At 45.2% G+C, this 23,577-nt stretch overlaps 1 protein-coding gene across 3 annotated transcripts in view; it reads left to right on the plus strand.

Annotated features, from left to right (window-relative positions):
• The window catches only part of SPAG1 (sperm associated antigen 1), a 94,849-nt gene extending 88,749 nt beyond the window's left edge, over window positions 1–6,100 (plus strand). For all 3 annotated transcript variants that reach the window (XM_056522400.1, XM_056522402.1, XM_056522401.1), the window contains 2 exons: window positions 602–934; window positions 5,602–6,100. In XM_056522400.1, coding sequence (XP_056378375.1) covers window positions 602–934; window positions 5,602–5,733 — 465 coding nt within the window. In that variant the 3' untranslated portion in view covers window positions 5,734–6,100. The remainder of the gene's footprint in view (window positions 1–601; window positions 935–5,601) is intronic.
• The last annotated feature ends 17,477 nt before the right edge of the window (window positions 6,101–23,577 follow it).

A 23,577-nucleotide genomic window follows, 5' to 3' on the forward strand; every position in this document is an offset into this window, starting at 1 on the left:
TAACTTTCTGGCACCAGTTGATGATGAAGAAGAAGAAAAAAAAAAAGTTTTCCACCGGAGTCCCCCTTTTAAGGGCTGTCAAAGTGGGGTGGGGGGATGCCCTTAATGTCCATTTGTAACGGAGCAACTTTCACAGTGTGAAAGTAGCCTTAGACCCGATCTATGTTTGCTCGTTAGGAAAATGTGCGAAATGCCTGCCTGGAAAACCGCGGGCAAACATTCCACACATTTGAATAATCCAGCGGGCGCTAGGAACGCTCGAAAATGCGGGGTCTCATAGACTGCAATGCATTATCGAGCAAAATTCGCAAAAAGAAATGACAAGTCTATTTAAATTATTTTTTTTTTTTGTGGACACCAGAATTGGGATTTCCGTGGCAGAAACTTCTGCCATGGGAATTTCACCATGTGCACAGTGCAGCAGAATCCCATTGAAATTCAATAGGACTCTGCTGCTGCGGAATGTCCATGTGGAATATTCTGGCAGAATTCCGCTTGGTCATTCCATGGTGGGAACATCCCCTTATTCTGTTGGTGGCTGACCCCATTGTACATGGACCACAAGAACTGCATTGTGAATTATTATTCAATGTCTTTACAGGTGGAGGAGAAAGAGAAGACATCTAATCCCAGTAATGTCGATGAAGACAAGGACTCGCTGAGGAAGACGCACAGCTCTGGCATCACAAAGCCCAGCAATGCCCTGGAATTTGAGCAGCTCCTGAATGGGATGAGGGCAGGAAAGGATCAGGAAGGCTGTGCCCATCTACTGTCTATAATAGACCCAAAGGACTTACCTGTGTTTCTAAGCAACAAGCTGGATACAGAGACTCTGCTGCTTATTGTACAGTCACTAAAGCACCACGTCCTGGAGAAGAATCCGGCCCTGGTCTACCGCCACCTGGCGCACCTCAGTTCAGCCGACAGATTTTCGGTAAGAGACGCTTATTGGCTTGTAATGATATTGATCACTGCACACTTCATAAACGGATACTGTCTGCGTTATCATAGGTGAACATATAAATAACAAATAAATTAGGACCCTTTTTGGTGTATCGCCAGACCAGCCTAGCCAATTTATGGACTGATTACAGTCCCGAGGGGCAGCTAGAGCATTTGGCCCCAAAAACATGTATAGTGAGCTGCATGGGCTTAATGACTTTGAGTTGGGCATGGGTGTAGATGGCATCCAACCGTTCACCAGAGGTGGGTATCTCTTCAGTGAGGAGCTCTGGCAACAAAATATTTCCATTGTTCTGTGGGAAAAGCTCTAGTATTGAGGTGAACGGCAGATCAACTTCCCATTTTGGGTATGTGCCAAAGCCTTGTATGAAAAGGTGGTGAGTCTGGGATATATGGAATAACTATGTGACTACTATTGGGGCAGCCCCCCCCCATATTTCTCTATCTTTTGATATATTATCTTCTCACTCCCACAATGTTTAAAAGGTGAAACTTATTGCTCTCATGGTGGTTGGATATCAAGAAGGAGCTTTTTCCTTCTGTTATTTAAGGTTTATATATGTTTGTAATTGCATTTATTTATTGACACTGCCCTGTATCTGGTATTATTGTGCCTATACTTCTCTTTGATGATGTTGAGTGGATTAGGCAGTGACCGATAACACAGGGTTGTAGTGAATGGAGAATATTCAGAATGAGGTCTTGTTACTAGTGGGGACCTCAGGAGTGAGGACCAATTTAGTTTGGCAAATGTTTTTTGCAGTAATATCAGTAAGTAAAACCTTTAGAGTAGTGGATGCATGGAATAGCCTTCCTGCAGAGGTGGTCGCTGCAAATACAGTAAAGAAGTTTAAGCATGCATGGGGTAGGCATAAGGCTATCCTTCATATAAGATAGGGATAGGCATAAGGCTATCCTTCATATAAGATAGGCATAAGGCTATCCTCCATATAAGATAGGGATAGGCCTAAAGCTATCCTTTATATAAGATGGGGATAGGCATAAGGCTATCCTTCATATAAGATAGGGATAGGTATAAGGCTATCCTTCATAAAAGATAGTGATAGGCCTAAAACTATCCTTCATATAAGATAGGCATAAGGCTATCCTCCATATAAGATAGGGATAGGTATAAGGCTATCCTTCATATAAGATAGGGATAGGTATAAGGCTATCCTTCATATAAGATAGGGATAGGTATAAGGCTATTCTTCATATAAGATAGGGATAGGTATAAGGCTATCCTTCATATAAGATAGGGATAGGAATAAGGCTATCCTTCATATAAGATAGGGATAGGTATAAGGCTATCCTTCATATAAGATAGGGATAGGTATAAGGCTATCCTTCATATAAGATAGGGATAGGTATAAGGTTATTCTTCATATAAGATAGGGATAGGTATAAGGCTATCCTTCATATAAGATAGGGATAGGTATAAGGCTATCCTTCATATAAGATAGGGATAGGTATAAGGCTATCCTTCATATGATAGGGCCAGGGACTATTCATAGTATTCAGAATATTGGGCAGACTAGATGGGCCGAATGGTTCTTATTTTCTGACACATTCTATGTTTCTATGTATTGCACCCTTTTGGATTTGCTTGATTCTGATGGAGAATATACTTAATGGTTCGGGTCCCCATCCAGATATAGACAAGATTTATGAATATATTGATGACGGTTTTCTGGTGTAAGCTCATTAAAATATAAGGCACTCATGCCACATAGTATATTTATGAGATCTGTGTGATTTTTCGTTTTCCCCAGTATATAGGAAAATGGTTGCGTTGTGCAGCGACCTCGTTTATCACGGTTTTCCAAGACTTTGCTTCCCTAGAATTCTCACGTGTTATAATTCAGCACCAAATATCAAAAAATAAATATTTGTTATGCAGATTTAGAGCTTATCAATATAAATTAGGGCAAATTACAATCACAAAAAAATCAGCATACGTACCTTGCACCACATTTGTTTAAGTACGGTCAAGTTTCCCGCTGCGGTTTTCCCATTTAGGTCCGTGTAATCTGCTGCAGATTTTTCAATAATTTTACATTTTTTCCTCCTTCCGTGGAAAATCTGACGCAGCTCAAACTTGCAGCAGGTAACACGAGTAATCCACCTGGGTGACCGTAACCTTTGACACTTTTGTGCTGTCCTTGATGAAGGGGTGTGGCCAAATAGGTCAGAGGTGTGGTCTAATGAAAGGGGTGTGGCTTACAAGGGACTACAAAAAATTTTTAAAATCCTGGTAGAAAAAACAGACATGGCCGCACATCTACAATCTTGTATAATGATCTAATTGCTTCTCAGCATAATATAAAAAACTAACAGGTTGTTAGTATACATTTTGATCAAAAGGTACAAGCCCACTCGCCGCGTCAAGGCCTCCTATTAAGAGTGCGTCCCTAACGTCCCTAGCATAATATGGTGTAGCACTGGGCGGCGACCACCACCGCCGCGACACCAATGCCCACGGGGGGGAACGACCCACTGGCAGAGCGGCCCCAATGCCACCCAAACCAGTCTATGGGCCGCACCCCCCCACAGACACGGCGCCACGGCAGCAACGGACACCGCACAGCTCCACACCAGTGTGATCCCAATTTATTTATTTTTTTAAAGCACAGAATGCCATCTAATGGGTCTAATCGGTCTAAATAAAAATACCCCTTTAGTGTCTATTCACACGTACAGTATTCTGCACAGATTTGATGCGCAGGATTTCAAGCTGTGTTCAGTCATTCCGTTTACATAGAAATCTGCAGCAGAAAATCCTGCGCATAAAATCTGCACAGAATACTGTACGTGTGAATAGACCCTTAGACTGTTTTATCAGTGTGGCTCTGGCTGACCAGTAGACCAGACAGTCTAAAAAAATGTAGCAGATTTGTCTGTGTGAACTCTGCCTAAAACTTGGGCCTTGTTTACATCAGCTTTGGAGCTCTCTATGCTGAATCCATCCAAATAAAAGGACTTGAGCGGAGAAAATAAATTCTGCGGATCATTTTTTTTTCTGCTTAAATCTGCAAAACAATGGACAATAATGGAAAACCAGGCAGACTTCATTTAAAGGGGTACTCCACTGGAAAACAAAAATTAGTTTTTAAATCACCTGGTGCCAGAGAGTTAAACAGATTATGTAAATTCTATTTAAAAATCATAATCCTTCCAGTACTTATCAGCTGCTGTATACTCCACAGGAAGTTCTTTTCTTTTTTAATTTCTTTTCTGTCTGACCACAGTGCTCTCTGCTGACACCTCTGTCCATGTCAGGAACTGTCCAGAGCAGAAGAGGTTTGCTATGGGGATTTGCTCCTGCTCTGGACAGTTCTTGACGTGGACAGAGGTGTCAGCAGAGAGCACTGTGGTCTGAAAGAAAAGAACTTCAAAAAGAAGAGAACTTCCTGTGGAGCATACAGCAGCTAAGTACTGGAAGGATTAAGATTATAAGTAATTTACAAATCTAAACCACAAAATGAAGCAAGAAAACGGGGAGAGCACTCAGAAAACGATGTCGCCTCCTACGACTCGCAAAACGATCCTCGGCGACCTGTCTCAGTGTCTCCTGCGGGGTGCACATACACAAGCATAAAGCATCAAATACAGAATAAACAAAGAGCACGTACGTGCACTCACCACTAGGCAGAGACAGTTGGGTCTGGAAGTCCGGTAACGGGGTGCTGGGTGACGGCATAGGCACTGGTGAATGGCGCTCGGAGGCTACGCCGGCAGTTTCGCATTTAAGTGCGTGCTTCTTCCGGCCAGCACCGGTTGATTTAAAAAAAAAAAAAAAATTGGTTTCCCCTGGAGTATCCCTTAAAGTAAATGGGATCTGTGCAATGGTCCATCCAGCTCCAGTTTTTTAATTTTTTTAAAATTTTTGCTTTGAAAGAGATTTGGACTTGCAAATGATAATAAGGGGGAGAGAAAAAATAGAGGTGCTAATAAAGCATAGCTTTTAATATATAGGTTAAAACACACTGATTCAACAAAGTGATGTATAGATAAGTGACAGGGCAAAATTGTCAGCCCTGTAACTAAAGATAGACACAAACAAGGCTGTTAAAATTGCATATGTAGAGATTGCCCCACAGAAGCAAAAAGCCTAATTAAATTGTATGCTGGTAATGAATAATTAAATAGAATTACTAGCTCTGCCCAACGCGTTTCAGCACATTGTTACATGTGACCTCATCAGGGGCTAACTGGCATAGAAAAATTTTGGACTTGGCCTAAAACACAATCAGAAAGAGAGGGAATTTGCGCTATTTCTCGGTACAAATAGAAAGAAAGAACGGCAATCGGCAACAAAATGAGCCTTTTAATATTTGGGCTACAAAGAGATAAGCTACATGGGACATATATATAACCGACCCATTGTTCCTGTGTATTCTTCTCTCTCTGTATATTACCACCCAGGGCATACTGTATGTCAGTGTTCCCCAACCAGGGTGCCTCCAGCTGTTGCAAAACTACAACACCCAGCATGGCCGGACAGCCTGCGGCTGTCCGGCCATGCTGGGAGTTGTAGTTTTGCAACAGCTGGAGGCACCCTGGTTGGGGAACACTGCTAGAAGTCTCCGGCATGCCAATGTTGTCTTCTTTTACTGAACGTTCTTATCTTCTCCTCAGGTGGTGGTCTTACTACTCAACCAAGACGAAAAAGACCAAGTTCAAAGTGTCCTCACGAGTCTGTCAGGAATGGAGAATGAGAACTTTGACCGAGATGCCATATCCAACCTCACAAAGACCTACGGACTGTGAACCCCTGTGGGTCATATGCACGATTTAATTGATCTTATCATTAGGGAACGGTAAACTATGCAAATTGACCGTCAATGTTCTCTTCATTCTCATACCGGCTCCAGTCCTGGAAGTGTCCGTGTAAGAAATATCTCATCTGTCCGCTATGGGCCCCGATACCTGACCCGATGAACAATTCTGACCATTATTCCCCTCCCCGATGTCCTATTACCACTATGGTGGCCGCAGTCGGCGCCGTGCTGAATCTGCCCGTGCAATGTATAATAAACGTGGTCAGTGCACTGTGTTGCGGCACAGTCATCCAGGTAACACTGTGTAATAGTTTTTGTTTTCTATTAAAAAATCCCATGAATACGCAGTAAATGCATCGCCGTGTACTTCTGACTGCATTATTTACTGCATGAGATATATATACTATACATATTCTTATATACATATACTATATCCTCAATCGATACCAGATTCTCTCCTTATATAAAGGCAAAGTCACTAGAACTTTTATGTGTTCACAGATCCTCTTAAGAGTCCATTCACACGTACAGTATCCTGCGATAGTTGATGCTGCAGATTTTAGTGCAGCTTCAAATGTTTGTAAGATACTGTGTGTGTGAATAGACTCTTAAAGGAGTACTCCGGCAAAAAGGAACTTATCTTTTATCCACAGAATAGATAAGTAGCTGATCGCATGGGTCTGGCTGCTGGGCACTCCCACACACACAAACAAAACACACACACACACACACACACAAACAAAACACACACACAAACAAAACACACACACACAAACAAACAACAAACACACAAAAACAAACAACAAACACAAAAACAAACACACACACACACACACAAACAAAACAAACACACACACAAACACACACAAACAAAACAAACACACACACACAAACAACACACACACACAAACAAAATACACACACACAAACAAAACACACACACACACACAAACACACACACACACACACACAAACACACACACACAAACAAAACACACACACACAAACAAAACACACACAAACAAAACACACAAACAAACAAACAACAAACACACACAAAAACAAACACACACAAAAACAAACACACACAAAAACAAACACACACAAAAACAAACACACACAAAAACAAACACACACAAAAACAAACACACACAAAAACAAACACACACAAACACACAGACAAACAAAACAAACACACACACACAAACAAAACAAACACACACACACACACAAACAAAACAAACACACACACACACACAAACAAAACAAACACACACACACACACAAACAAAACAAACACACACACACACAAACAAAACAAACAAACACACACACACACACACACACACAAAACAAACACACACACACACACACACAAAAAAAAAAAACACACATAAACGCAACCAGCGCACACACACACACACACACACACAAAAACACACTTCCGGTACACGGCACGTGCTCCATTAATTTCTATGGGAGCGCCGGTGATGTCAGAGCGCTATATTCGGGTCTCTTCAGTGCTCCCATAGGAATGAATGGAGCGTGTACCGGTAGACGACCTAAGCTCCTCACTGAGAACGCTGGGGTCCCATCCTGGTGATTGTGTGTGTGTGGGGGGGGGGCCATCAGACCCCTGCGATCAGCTACTTATCCCCTACCCTGTGGATAGAGGATATGTTAACTTTTGCCGGAGTTCTCCTTAAAGAGGATCTGTGAACATATGAGAGTGTTTAAAAGAGTATTCACACGTACAGTATGCTGCGCATATTTGATCCTGCAGATTTCATTGTAAACTAAATGATTGAACACCGCTTCAAATCAGCAGGATCTAATATGTGCTGTATACTGTTCGTGTGAATAGACCTTTATATATGTTTAATGATGACTATATCAGTGGTTTCTGTCAGGCTGCCTTGCTCCATTTCTCCCCTCAGGTCAACTGTGCCCTCAACTGAGTTAAAGGAGTTATCCAGGAATAGAAAACAGAGTTAGTAAACAGCACCACACCTATCCTCAGGTTGTGTGTGGTATTGCAGCTCAGTTCTATCAAAGTAAATGGAGTCAAGTTGTAATACCAAACACAACCTGAGGACAGGGGTGGTGCTGTTTTTTGAATAAATGGGCTCTGTTTTTCTATTCCTGGATAAGGCCTTTAACGGAGGCTGCCTGTTGTCTGAAAAGTGTATTCAGAAGACTTGGTTTGCTATGCACTGTTCCCTCAGCAACCACAATGGGTTTTACTAGTTTTCTCTACGAATTAAAGTGCAGCTTGTATCATACACTGCTCAAAAAAATAAAGGGAACACTAAGATAACACATCCTAGATCTGAATGAATGAACTAATCGTATGAAATACTTTCATCTTTACATAGTTGAATGTGCGGACAACAAAATCACACAAAAATTATCAATGGAAATCAAATGTATCAACCCTGGAGGTCTGGATATGGAGTCACACTCAAAATCACAGTGGAAAACCGCACTACAGGCTGAACCAACTTTATGTAATGTCCTTAAAACAAGTCACAATGAGGCTCAGTAGTGTGTGTGGCCTCCATGTGTCTGTATGACCTCCCTACAATGCCTGGGCATGCTCCTGAGGGATGTCCTCCCAGACCTGGACTAAAGCATCCGCCAACTCCTGGACAGTCTGTGGTGCAACGTGGCGTTGGTGGATGGGGCGAGACATGATGTCCCAGATGTGTTCAATCGGATTCAGGACTGGGGAACGGGCGGCCAGTCCATAGCATCAATGCCTTCCTCTTGCAGAAACTGCTGACACACTCCAGCCACATGAGGTCTAGCATTGTCTTTGCATTAGGAGGAACCCAGGGCCAATCGCACCAGCATATGGTCTCACAAGTCTGAGGATCTCATCTCGGTACATAATGGCAGTCAGGCTACTTTATACAATCACATGGAGGGCTGTGCGGCTCCAAAGAAATGCCACTCCACACCATTACTGACCCACTGCCAAACCGGTCATGCTGGAGGATGTTGCAGGCAGCATAACATTCTCCATGGCGTCTCCAGACTCTGTCACATGTGCTCAGTGTGAATCTGCTTTCATCTGTGAAGAGCACAGGGCGTCAGTGGAGAATTTGCAAATCTTAGTGTTCTCTGGCAAATGCCAACACAACCCCCACCTATGGACGTCGGGCCCTTATACCACCCTCATGGAGTGTGTATCTCACCGTTTGAGTGGACACATGCACATTTGTGACCTGCTGGAGGTCATTTTGCAGGGCTCTGGCAGTGCTCCTCCGGCTCCTCCTTGCACAAAGGCAGAGGTAGCGCTCCTGCTGCTGGGTTGTTGCCCTCCTACTGTCTCCTCCACATCTCCTGATGTACTGGCCTGTCTCCTGGTAGCGCCTCCATGCTCTGAACACTACGCTGACAGAGTAAACCTCCTTGCCACAGTTCACATTGATGTGCCATCCTGGATGAGCTGCACTAAATGAGCCACTTGTGTGAGTTGTAGACTCCGTCTCATGCTACCACTAGAGTGAAAGCACTGCCAGCATTCAAAAGTGACCAAAACATCATCCACGAAGCATAGGAACTGAGAAGTGGTCTGTGGTCACCACCTGCAGAACAACTCCTTTATTGGGGGGGTCTTCCTAATTGCCTATAATTTCCACCTGTTGTCTGTTCCATTTGCACAACAGCATGTGAAATTGATTGTCAATCAGTGTTGCTTCCGGAGTGGACAGTGTGATTTCACAGAAGTGTCATTGACTTGGAGTTACATTGTGTTGTTTAAGTGTTCCCTTTATTTTTTTGAGCAGTGTAAATCAGACGGCATCAGATAGGTAACATAACAACGATACCAAACGTGCTTTTGTTAGTGTTTAAGGATGTGCCATAATTTTCTCCCTATACTAAAGTGTCAAGGAGGCGAGGCCAAGCTGCTTACGTTCCATGGCATCCATTACCTTCTGTGCCCCCCCCCCTCCTTCCCTCTTGTCCTGGTCGATTGACGTACAGCGTGCTAAGCCCCGTCTCTAAATCCTGCACCATACTGCACCACTTAAGAAGCTTAGACCTGCCCCCTGGACTCTTGAAGCCAAGAGAGAAATTCATAAATTGTTAGTGTTGATGGCTTTTCCACAACTTATAAAAGGTTTTATGTTTGGTATAGTCATCCTGTCACCTGATGGTGTCTGCAGCTCCTATCATAAATCTCAGCTGACAGATTCCCTCTAAGGCTATGTTCACACGGCAGAAAATGTGTGGACTATCTGCCCGATAAAACACGGGCAGACATTCTGCCGACAGACGCTAGGACCACCCGAAAAGACGGTAATGCATTTCTGAGCGGAATCCGCAGAAAGAGTGAACAGGTCTGTTCTTTCTGCAGATGCCGGATTTGGAATTTCCGCGACAGAAACATCTGTTGCTGATATTCCACCGTGTAGACAATGCAGCAGAATCCCATTAAAATCAAGTGCTGCAGCGGAATGTCTGAAATATTCTGGCAGAATTCCGCATGGACATTCCGCCATGTAAACATACGCTCAGTATAGGTAAAAAAAATTGCCTGGACAGCAGAAACCTTTTTGGGAATGTTCCAACAGAAGTAATGTGGGTTTTCTTTCAGCAGATTGGGAAAACTCCATTAAGAAATGTCATCCATATGCTGCAGAAAATCTGCAGAGAAAATGACCTACAAACAGCCGTAAGGGTTTTTTTTTTTTTTTTATACATTTTCCTACTACAAACAATCTGATATTTTGTTGATTTGCCACTGATAGATTTAAAGAGCACTTGCCACCATCTCCATTGCTTTATATTATGCTGCTGGTATGTTGCACCTCTTCAATACCTGCCCCCCACAGTTATTCTTTTTCATTTTCGCCCAGTATTTCCTTCACAATCCTTTTTCAAAGCTTGCTCAATGCAGGCAGTGTTTAAAGGGGTACTCCGATGGAAAACTTTTTTTTTATTTATTTTTTATAAATCATTTGGTGGCAGAAAGTTAAACAGATTTGTAAATTATTTCTATTAAAAAAATGTAATCCTTTCAGTCTTTCTTTTTGGAACATAGAGCTCTCTGCTGAATCTCGAGCACAATGCTCTCTGCTGACATCTCTGTCCATTTTAGGAACTGTCCAGAGCAGCATATGTTTGCTATGGGGATTTTCTCCTACTCTGGACAAACATATGCTGCTCTGGACAGTTCCTAAAATGGACTGAGATGTCAGCAGAGAGCACTGTGCTTGTGATTCACAGAGAGCTCTGTGTTCCAAAAAGAAAAGAATTTCCCCTGTAGTATTCAGCAGCTAATAAGTACTGGAAGGATTAAGATTTTTTTTAATAGGAGTAATTTACAAATCTGTTTAACTTTCTGGCACCAGTTGATTAACAAAAAAAGTTTTCCTCGGGAGTCCCCTTTTAATGTATCTAAGGTGTGCCATGCAGCGTGCACAGTGCTCGCTCCCGTCTGTCTGATTGACAGGCATGGGGCTGCGCTGTGCTTGTCAGTGTCCAGGCTGCACTATGAGAGTTAGGACTCATGCAGGAGTCTGAACTCTGAGAGACTTGCAGCCGGGACATGTAGGGAGACCCCTAGGGGTCAGTTTTTACAAGTCAATATCAATATAAAAAATGTTTTAATGACATGGTATTAGAAAGTTATTTTTAATATATTAATTAACAACATATAAAAAGTTTTTTTTTTATGACAGGTTCTCTTTAAATTTCAATTCAGGAGACTAGATGCATTTTAATAGATAACTGAGCAGCTATAATCAATAATAATAATATATTGATTATAAGAAGCAATAAACTCTGCTGGACTAGGGGCAGAAACAATTGTTTCAAAAGCTTAATAGACTTATGAGTAATAAAGACACTTGATGTTCTTACGCTGGCTGGGCAGCCATTCACATGGTGGATTTGCTAACAAAGGTTAAAGGAGTAGTCCAGTGGTGACTCAGTGGTGAGCAACTTATCCCCTATCCTAAGGATAGGGGATAAGTTGCAGATCGCGGGGGGTCCGACCGTTGGGGCCCCCTGCGATCTCCTGTACGGAGCCCCGACAGCCCACGGGAAGGGGGCGTGACGACCTCCGCACGAGGCGGCGGCCGACACGCCCCCTCAATACAACTCTATGGCAGAGCCGAAGCGCTGCCTTCGGCAATCTCCGGCTCTGCCATTGAGATGTATTGAGGGGGAGTGTCGCCGCCGCTTCGTGCGGGGGTCGACACCCGCTATCTCGGCGGAGAGCCGGGGCCCTGTACAGAGAGATCGCAGGGGGCCCCAGCGGTCGGACCCCCCGCGATCTCAAACTTATCCCCTATCCTTAGGATAGGGGATAAGTTTTTCACCACTGGACTACCCCTTTAATAAACATAGTCCAATGAGACTGAACCACACCAGGAAGCACGACTGAGATGTCACAGATGGATTCCATTTCCTATCCACTCACTATGTGAATCAACTGGTGCCAGAAAGTTAAACAGATTTGTAAATTACTTCTATTTAAAAATCTTAATCCTTCCAGTACTTATCAGCTGCTGTATTCACCAAGAGGAAGTTGTATTTCTTTCTGGAGTTCTTTTCTGTCTGACCACATTGCTCTCTGCTGACACCTCTGTCCATGTCAGGAACTGTCCAGAGCAGAAGAGGTTTGCTATGGGGATTTGCTCCTGCTCTGGACAGTTCCTAAAATGGACAGAGGTGTCGGCAGAGAGCACTGTGGTCAGACAGAAAAGAAACCCAGAAAAAAATACAATTTCCTCTGTAGTATACAGCAGCTGATAAGTACTGGAAGGATTAAGATTTTTATATAGAAGTAATTTACGAATCGGTTTAACTTTCTGGCACCAGTTCATTTGCAAAAATTTGTTTTCCACCGGAGTACCCCTTTAAGGCCTTGATTGTTAAAAATGACCACACGATGGCGACGTTCAATTCAAAAGAAAAGAATAGATGCAGCATAAAGTAGGTGATGTCTTAGATCAGTGTTTTCCAAACAGTGCGTCTCCAGCTGTTGCAAAACTACAACTCTCAGCATGCCCGGCACCTGGTGTTCTGAACACTTATGTTTAGAATGCCGGGTTCGGGTGGCTGCGATCATGACGTCACACCACGCCCCCTCCATTCATGTCTATGAGAGGGGGCGTGACAAGTAACAACAGCCATCCCGCCCCCTCCCATTGACATGAATGGAGGGGGCGTGGTGTGACGTCATGATCGCGGCCACCCGAACCCGGCATTCTAAACATAAGTGTTCAGAACACCAGGTGCCGGCCCGGAGATCACGGGTGGTCCCAGTGGCCAGACCCCTGAGATCAGACATATTATGCCCATCCTTTGGATAAGGGATAAGATGTCCAGGGGCAGAGTACCCCTTTAAACCTTAGTCTTTTGTGGGCAGAATTTTATAACGAAAACTACAATTTTGCAACTTTTGAGGGGAGGGGGGTTTGGTTTTTAAGCAGTGCACTTTACGGTAAAAATAATCCATTATCTTTATGCTGTAGGTCAAAGCAAATAAAAACAATAACCCATTTATGTAATTTTTCTATTGTATAAAAAATGTTTTTTTCCTTTTTCTTACCCCTATACCTTTAAATCTTCTGTATACAGGAATGTGGGAGGGCTCTTTTTTTTTTGCGCAGTGATCTGTAGTTTTTATTGGAACAATTTTTGTGTTGATAGGACTTTTTTCATTTTTTTTTCTGATATAATTTGATTTAAAAACAGTATTTTTGATGTTTGATATTTTTTACGTCTGCGGGATCATTAAAGAGTACCGGTCATTAAATAACCCTTTCTAAACTAACTCAGGCTATGTTCCCTAACTACACCTAATAAGCATGCTCCAGCAGGTGCTACGTCACTGAAGCCTGCTGGGGGAGACCCCTTCCGCCCTCACTTACCGTATTTTTCGCCGTATAAGACGCACTTTTTCTTCCCCAAAACTGGGGGGGAAAAGTCGGTGCGTCTTATACGGCGAATACACCCCTATCGCGGCGGTCCCTGCGGCCATCAACGGCCGGGACCCGCGGCTAATACAGGACATCACCGATCGCGGTGATGCCCTGTATTAACCCTTCAGACGCGGCGATCAAAGCTGACCGCCGCGTCTGAAGGGAAAGTGACACTAACCCGACTGTTCAGTCAGGCTGTTCGGGACCGCCGCAATTTCACCGTGGCGGTCCCGAACAGCCCGACTGAATAGCCGGGTTAGTGCTTACAGGACACCGGGAGGGACCTTACCTGCCTCCTCGGTGTCTTCTCCGTTCAGGGATCCCCTGTATGGCCGGCGCTCTCCTTCCTCGTCATCACATCGTCGCATACGTGCGTCGGCGTGCGTAGCGACGTGATGGCGGCGACGGAGAGCGAGGATACCCGGCCGGCAGCAGAGACGTTCCGGAGCGACGGGGACACGGCGACAGCGATGGAGCGACATCCAGGGCAGCGGTGACGGGTCCGGAGCGGCGGGGACACGTGAGTATTACCTCCTATGCAGTGGTCTTCAATCTGCAGACCTCCAGATATTGCAAAACTACAACTCCCAGCATGCCCGGACAGCCAACGGCTGTCCGGGCATGCTGGGAGTTGTAGTTTTGCAACATCTGGAGGTCTGCAGGTTGAAGACCACTATTGGCTTCAAAATTTTTATTTTTTTCGATTTTGCACCTATGAATTGGGTGCGTCTTATACGCCGGTGCGTCCTATAGGGCGAAAAATACGGTATGTCACCGAGGAGCAACAGAGTAAGAAGCTGCAGGCCGCGAGAAGGTGAGATCACGGTCACCTGTCTCCAGCCTGCGGCTTCTGAGGGCTGTCACAGTGCCCACTGCTGTGAGCGGAGAGCATGGACTGTCAGCGACCAGCGGAGTGCAGTGGCGTGCGGGGAGGGTCTTGGAAGGTGGAGGCTTCACCTCTTCTTGATAGGGCAGTGTATGAGCGAAGCGGGGTGGGGGTGGGGGGATGGTTTGAGCAGCCACGAGAGCAATAGCTTAGCTGCCTGATTGACAGCAGAGAGCAGCAGTCACGTGTCCCCGCTGCAGTCTGATTTCTGACTCATGCTGCCAGGCAAGCACGAGTCCGAAATTAATAAGACTGGACATGTAGGGAGACCCCTAGTGGTGGGTTTTCGAAAATAAACATAAAAATGATTTTTTTTTTTTTATAACATACATCTAGGAACTTGTTAGTAATAGCTTACTCTTTAACATCTAAAAACTTTTTTTCATGACAGGTACTTTTAACATATTTTAATAGTGTACACACGCAGGTATACCAAATGTTGTTTTAATTTTTTTACTTTTTTTTTTTTGTAAAATGGGAAAATAAGGGTGCTTTGATTATTATTATTATTTTTCTATTAAGGGAGGGGGTTTTATATAATTTTATAGACTTTATTTTTTAGATAAGGACTTTTATATGTAATCCTTAGATTGCATTCCCTGTATAATGCTATGCCTATAGCATAGCATTACGTAGTGACATTGGCGCTCCACTGAAATAGCCTAGCTAAGCCTAGCTACTTCATTGAATCAGCGGCAGAAGGCAGGTTGGACCCTCCTCCACCATTTTAGCTCACCAAATCCCCGCAATCACATTGCAGGGGTTCAAGGAGCTCCACCGAGCAACCGGCAGCTTCCACTTTCGAAGCGGGGATCAGCATTGGTCACCACGTCAAGGGTTTAATGCTGGGCAGTGGCGGGATCGCCATGGCTACTGATAGTAGCTAACATTTACTGCTCTAAAGCGAGTGCGGCCCCTGCACTCGCTTTAAAGTCAGACAGATCCCTATGTTTAATATTCAAGGACTCTATAGTGACAGGAAAGGTTCCCCAGGACTGGCGCATGGCAAATGTGGTGTCAATATTTAAAAAGGGGTCAAAAGGTGACCCTGGGAATTATAGGCCTGTTGGTTTAACCTCCGTTGTATGTAAATAGTTTGAGGGTTTTCTAAGAGATGCCATTTTGGAATATCTTGATAAAAATAAATGTATGACTCCATATCAGCATGGCTTTATGAGGGATCGGTCCTGTCAAACTAACCTTATCAGCTTTTATGAGGAGGTGAGCTCCAGACTGGACATGGGGCAATCGCTGGATGTTGTATATCTGGATTTTTTCCAAAGCATTTGATACAGTGCCACATAAAAGATGGGTAAGTAACTGGCTTAGTGATAGGAAACAGGGGGTGTTTTTTCACAGTACTTATTCTGATTGGGTGACTGTTACTAGTGGGGACCACAGGGGTCTGTCTTGGGTCCTATTCTATTTAATATTTATTAATGACCTTGTAGAGGGGTTGAATAGTAAAGTAGCAATATTTGCAGATGATACTAAACTCTGTAAAGCGATAAACACTATAGAGGACTTTGCTGTGTTACAAATGGATCTGGAGAGGGGGAGCATGGCTTGCCGCTGCTGAAGAGGGCCACCTAGAGGATTAGCTCCCGTGCCCTGCAGCCAGAAATTAGCTTGAAATTAGCGTTGCCCACTCTCCGTCAATGAGGAAGAGTGCCCGCCGCCGCCACCACAAACGGCCGCCTGTTAGCCCGGACCTCTCCAACCCTCCCGGAACCATCAGCCGCTACCTCCGCCAGGCCTCCTCTGCTGCTTTACGGCCTTTCCATCTGCCTTGCTGGGCCCAGTGGGGGGCCTTCCCTCCAGATCCGTGGGGTCGACGTGGAACGGTTCTCCTCTCCTGCCTACCATACCAGGGGAGGCGCCTTCAGAGGACCCGCGGATCATCCAACAGCTGCTGTAACCTGCTGCTCTTGCTTTGGAGCATCCGCCCAGTGACCGCTCTGCCCCGCGGCTGCCATCTTGCCGGCTCTCTCCTGTCTCTGCCGGAAGAGCCACCATCTGCTGCCAGGGCCCCGGACTTTCCTCCTGACGATATTGCTCCACGATATTGCTCCACCTCCCGCTCTGCCTGCTGTCAAGGCCCTCACTCTGGCGGCATTCCCCTCACTGTCCCCACAGAGCCCTCAGGCCTTCATCTCCCCTGGAAGTGGGCAGCCATCTTGGGCCGCGCTGGTGAAGGGCCTCCATCTCTACTCCAGCTCCTCTATTCTGCTCTGTGGTGGCCCCCAGCCTCCCTCTGTCTCACCCTTGCTCCCTCCTGAGCCCATATGTGACTGGACTGTGCCGCCTGCTTCACCCTCAGGCCTCTTGGGTGAAGTTGCACTGGAAGGGCCTACTCCTCATATACCCACGGCTCCTAAACCGCAGAGGGCCATGTTGGCCACTAGGCAGCTGGCTGGTTCCTCCTGTGGGGCCTCTCCTCAGGGTCCATCCTCGGACCCATGAGTCCCTGCAGCTCATCACTCAGGCTCTGCTGGTCCTCCTTGGGACACTCTGGATACAGACCTGAACTGCTCCGGGTACCTGCTTCCTTCCCTATGTCACCGAATTTGAGCCAGCTTTTATCTCAGAATTCTACTAAGGATGACTCCGAGGCCCCCATCTCAGAGGTTAAGGATACCTGCCGAGCTGAAATCTTTACGCTTCGTCAGGATTTACAACATGTTTCTGACAGGGTGGAGGGTCTGGAGGAGGCCCACGATTCTACTAGGTCATATATTGCCCAACTTCAAACTACCATTGCAGCCCAGTCGGACTTCCTCAATGACTTGCACAGTCACGTGGAGGACCTGGACAACAAGGGCAGGCGTAACAACATTATAGTCTGTGGGGTCCCTGAGGCCACCCAGGCAGAGGATCTTCACGCCAAACTGGAAGCTATCTTTAATCTGATACTGGCAGAACCATCGTCTCATAGGATAAAATTGGATCTTGCTCACAGAGCCCTTCGATCCCGGCCCACTAATGTTCCTCCTATAGATGTTATATGCTATGTGGCCGATTTCCAACTGAAGGAATGGATTATGGCTAAAGCACGTTCACTTAAACCCTTTGACTTTGATGGTGACCCTATCCAGCTGTATCAGGATCTTTCATGGATTACTCTGTGCAAGAGACGGATGTTTACTATCTGTCCTACTCTCGGCTCAAATTCCTTACAGGTGGTCCTTCACGTTTGCCCTACAGGCCCGCCATGATGGACGCACTGCAGTTTTACACTCCTTCAATGATTTGCTGGCCTTCTGTACTGCCCTGAACTTGCTGGTTCCCCAACTGGCAGACTGGGGCCTGACTCCCCCACCCTCTCCTCTTCCCCCTGTGTGGCAACCTGTGAGGGGTAAACATGCTCATTCGGGGTGGAAACAGTTCTCTCCGGGTCACCGGAATGCTCAGTCTGGCCCTCCTTGAATGATCTATTCGGGACGGTTGCTGTGTTTCTAATAGTTTATTGCGGGACTTTTAGTCTGCCTACCTTCCTCATTATATTTGGCTACTTATTTACTAAGTTACTGTGTTCACTTTTGATATATTCAGCTATTGCTTAGTATACATGTGTTTGGGCACCTTCCTTGCCTTGGGGCGGGATCCTATGGTCCTGGGATGTCTCCCTTGTTGGGGTGTTCTTCTACTTCCCCCTCTGAGGCTATGGCATTAGAAAGAGTGATGCTGGGATACTTGGTTGTCCTATTCCTTTCTAGCCCCCTGGTCTCCTCTTTGGCCGTTGTGCCACTGGTGTTTTTTTGGATTTATTTTCCCCGTATGTTCTTTCCCATGTCTTTGTTCATTTGTCTTTTGTTCCTTTATTTTGTCTTCTTGGCTACTTGCGTGTGATTGAAACCTTATTTTCTCACCCTCCATGGACCGCCACTCTGTCGTTGGCACGCTGCCCTCACCCTCGCAGTTGCGCCTGCGCCTATGACCTCTGACGCATTATTTACCCTACAGATCCCTCTTCCACTTTCTATTCTCACCCTCATAAACTCCACACTTGTGTTATTTTTTTTGGTAAACTCCTCATGGTTCGTATGCTGTCCACTGCTTCTATAGATCCTATCTCTTGGTCTGACCACAGCACTGTCTTGCTGTCCTTCTCTACCTTTTCTACTTGCCCTTGTCGCTGTCATTGGCGTCACAATGACTCTTTGCTTAAATCTCCTTTCCAGGAGTCGATACAGGCGTGTATACTTAAATATTTTGCACATAATGAAGGTTCTGTGTCCTCACAGGTAATCCTTTGGGAAGCCTATAAATCTGTTGTCAAAAGGCCATTGCATTGCTTTGGGTTCGTGTCTGAAACGTGACCCCCCTGGCTAGCTCCCGGGAACTTCGAACTTAGATAACACGTTTAGAAGCTCTTCTATTGTCCTCTCCTTCTCTTTGGTGCTGAGACGCTTGGTGGCTGCTCCGTCTCAATTGGGGGGATTTAGCCCTCTATAAGGTGGAACGCCAATTGCTATATGCCAAGCAGGGGTAACAAGGTCCACACTATGCTGGCGAGGCGCTTGCGAGACAGTGTTGCTTCTCAGGCACCCCCTGCTCTTTAGGACTCCTCTGGCACTCTCCACTATCACCCTGAAGCCATCTCTCATTTGTTTCTTGACTATTATTCTAAGCTTTACTCCCTTCCTTCCCAACTTCCCTTGGACCCAGCGGCGCGGTATGAGGCTCTTAATTCTTTACTCTCTCAATTCCGTCTCTCTCTCTCTCTGCATCTGACCGTGAGACTCTGAATGCTTCCTCCCTGCTGAACGCTCCCCGGGCCCTGATGGCTTTACTTATCTACACTATAAAACTTTCTCCTCTGTCCTTCTTCCTAGACTTGTCCCTCTTTTCAACTCCTTTATGAGGGGGAGGGGATCCCGTAATCTTTTTTACATTCCTTAATTACACTACTTCCTAAACCCGGTAAGGATCCCCACGATTGTTCCAGCTATAGACCCATTGCCCTCCTTAATTCTGACCTGAAAATGTTTTCCAAGGTCTTGGCGAATCACCTTTGTTGCTTCCTTCCCACCCATGTGCATAAGGATCAGGTGGGATTTATCCCCTGCTTGGTTGGCCATTCCTTTTTGCTACCCTTCAAAAATTTGGTATCTCTGGTAATTTTCTCACTGCTTTGCGGGGTCTCTATTCCTCTCCTACAGCTTCTCTCAAACTTCCTCATGCTTCTTCACCTTTTTTTCCTTTGCTTAATGGCACTAGACAGGGATGTCAGCTGTCCCCCTGATTTTTGCTCTATGCATTGATGAACCTTTGGCACCGATGATCAGGGGGTTCCGGACAATTTTGGTTTCTCCCTTCATGCTTTTTTTTTTTTTTTTAAGATTTGCTTATTTGCAGACGATGTTCTTCTTACTCTCACTAACCCTTTGCTCTCTTTACCTAACCTGTATAGGATCCTTCATTTCTATGTCTTGTCTCGGGCTATAAGGTTAATCTTTCTAAATCTGAGGCTTTGTCTTTCAATCTTCCTCCCCTTTTGACTCCTCTCTTGAGGGCTGACTATTCCTTTATATGGTCTACTTCCACTATCAAATACCTGGGTGTGCTTCTTACCCCTCGGTATACAACTCTATATTCTACCTACCAACTTTCCTGTCCTTTTCCGCGACCTGCAGGCCTTGATGGAGAAATGGAGGTCCCAATACATTTCCTTTTTCGGTCGTATTGCGGCGGTGAAGATGACTATCCTTCCTAAATTGCTTTATTTATTTTTTTAGACCATACCGGTGCGCGTACCTTTGGCTGCCCTTCGATCTTTTCAATCTGCTATTTTTTGCTTTATTTGGGATGCTTAACGTCACCGCCTTCCTATGTTGGTCATGCTGGCAAGTAGACACATGGGGAGTCTGGGGATCCCTGATGTTACCAAATATTATTGGGCTGCTCATCTACAACACTTGGCAGCCTGGTCATCCTATGATGCATACAGTAAGTGGATGGAACTAGAGAAACTATGGTTGGCCCCAATTCACCCCAATACCCTTCTTTGGGCTGGTATCATACTCCGGTCCTGTTGAACAAACTGAACTCTGATATCCCTCCCCAAAGCTGGCGTTGTGGAGTGGGATTAGGCACTATCTTTCATATCTTTTGGTCGTGCCCGCGTATTACGGCCTATTGAATGATGGTTCAGCGGCTCCATCATGCTGTTTTGGGTGTCTTGGTTCCTTTGGTTTATCTTTTGTTCCTATGGAGTAGGGTCCATCCGAAGAAGCCATTTAAGCTCTTTTTGCATGTGGCTTGCCACTAAGACTCTCATCACTAAACATTGGAGGCAGACCCTTCCGCCATCGGAGGATGATGATGATCTGATGGCTAGGGTCCGTGAGATTTGCTCTACGGAATCTCCAATGGCCTCTCTAAACAACACGATTCCTCAGTTAGTGTCCGTCTGGGAGCCTTGGGATAGATTTGTGGATCAACAGCCCCATAATCCACCTATGGTTGGTTGTGCCTCTGGCCTTCTTCCTGTTATTATTTCTCTTTTCTCTGACTTTGTCTCTTTTCCTTTTTTGTTTTTTTCCTATTTGTTTTGTGGTGTGTTAGGGTGGGTTCACACTACGTTTTGTACTTACGGTTCCCGTATACGGCTGGGAGGAAGGGCGGGGCTTAATCGTGGCGCCCGCACTCAGCCGTATTGGGGAACCGTATTTAATGCATGTCTATGAGTCGACTGGAGTGAACCGCAGCCTCTGGTCGGCTGCGTTTTCGGCCGTATGCGGTTTCCCGACCGTAGGCAAAAACGCGGTCGACCATGTTTTTGCCTGCGGTAGGGAAACCGCATACGGCCGAAAACGCAGCTGACCGGAGGCTGCGGTTCACTCCAGTTGGCTCATAGACATGCATTAAATACGCTTCCCCTATACGGCTGAGTGCGGGCGCCGCGATTAAGCCCCGCCCCCTCCTCCCAGCCGTATACGGGAACCGTAAGTACAAAATGTAGTGTGAACCCAGCCTTACTGTGTACCCTTTCCTCCCCCTCTCCATTTATGTCTGTTTGTCAATTGATTGGTTGTATTGCTGTTCAATTTTTCCTTTCCTTTATGGATCAGATTTATTTGACTTTCTTCTTCATTATTTCCCTTGTGTGGGATTACTCTTTTAGTTGTTTTCCTGCTGATTGATTTTGCCTTTGATTACGGTCGTCTATAGCACTTGTTGACTATTGTGACTGTTTTGATTATTTTGTTATTGTATACCCTGGTTTATCAAAAATTCCTTAATAAAAATTTACAGTTGAAAAATCAAACAAACAAAAAAAAATGGATCTGGATAGGTTGGAGGTTTGGGCTGGGAAGTAGCAGATGAGGTTCAACACATAAATGTCAGATAATGCAGATGGGGAAGAAAAATCCTGGCTGGGATTATGTATTAAATGGGAGAACACTTGGGACGACTGACGTGGAAAAGGACTTGGTTAACAGTAAATTTAGCTGTAGTGACCAGTGTCGGGCAGCTGCTGCCAAGGCAAATAAAATCACGGGGTGCATCAATAGGGGCATAGATGCCCACGACAAGGAAATAATTCTACCGCTGTACAAATCACTAGTCAGACCACACATGGAATACTGTGTACAGTACTGGGCACCAGTGTACAAGAAAGATATAGTGGAGCTGGAGAGGGTTCAAAGATGGGCAACCAGGGTAATACAGGGAATGGGAGGACTACAGTACCCAGAAAGATTATCAGAATTAGGGTTATTTAGTTTAGAAAAAAGAAGGCTTAGGGGAGACCTAATAACTATGTATAAATATATCAGGGGACCGTACAGAGATCTCTCCCATGATCTATTTATACCCAGGACTGTATCTATAACAAGGGGGCATATTCTACTTGAGGAAAGAAGGTTCCTACACCAGCACAGATGGGGGTTCTTTACTGTAAGAGCAGCAAGACTGTGGAACTCTCTCCCGGAAGAGGTTGTCATGGTGAAGAATTTAAAAAGGGGTCTGGATGCATTTTTGGAGAGTGATAACATTACAGGTTATGGATACTAGATCTATAGGGACAGGACGTTGATCCAGGGATTTATTCTGACTGCCATATTTGGAGTCAGGAAGGAATTTTTACCTCTAGTATGAGGGATCTAGTATGGATCAACTCAGTAAGGACTTATTAGGGATATAGTTTGAACTTGATGGACTCTGGTCTTTTTTTTTTCAACCTTATGAACTATAGTACTATGTAAATGGGCACTGTCAGTAAAATTATTTTTTGCATATGATACAGCAAGTAAAATAAATAGGATTTGTAATTTACACCCTGTAAAAAAAGGTATTTTTATGGCCTTATAAATCTGGCCACTAGGGGTATCCTTTCTGGTCCAGACTGCATTCCGTCTGCTAAAAAGGACTTTGGTCTCCTGCTGGACTGACAGGAGACCAAACGTAGGAAGTGCGGTCTGGCCATAGGCAGTGAATAGCACTCGCCCTCCATGTTTCATACACAGAGTGTGCTATTCCCTGCCTATGGCCAGACCGCACTTCCTGAGTTTGGTCTCCTGCCAGTCCAGTGCCTGTACGCCCTATGGCGGAGATTTATCAAAACCTGTGCAAAGGAAAAGTTGCCCATAGCAACCAAACAGATCGCTTCTTTCATTTTGCAGAGGCCTTGTTAAATATAAAAGAAGCGATCTGATTGGTTGCTATAGGCAACTTTTCCTCTGGACAGGTTTTGATAAATCTCCCCCTATGTATGTTCTTAACAGGTTCAATTTCCCTGTCTGAAAACCTATTTCCTACATCTGGACAAAGACATCATAGACACTTTACGGTACACCGTGACACACCAGAATTTCTCTTTGTGCAGGCCGCACGCTTCTCTGCTTCGCCCACACATCAGTGGGAGCCGCCTGGTTACCGCATTCCTAGGTTTCTTCTCTCCGAGCCACATTACAGCTCTCTGCAGTCACACCTGTCAGCCCTGTACATGAATGAGAGCACAGGCAACCCGGGGGGGGGGGGGATTGTATGGACGTGATCACAC

The sequence above is a fragment of the Hyla sarda genome, chromosome 5 (assembly GCF_029499605.1).
Source record: "Hyla sarda isolate aHylSar1 chromosome 5, aHylSar1.hap1, whole genome shotgun sequence".
In the NCBI taxonomy this organism is placed as follows: domain Eukaryota; kingdom Metazoa; phylum Chordata; class Amphibia; order Anura; family Hylidae; genus Hyla; species Hyla sarda.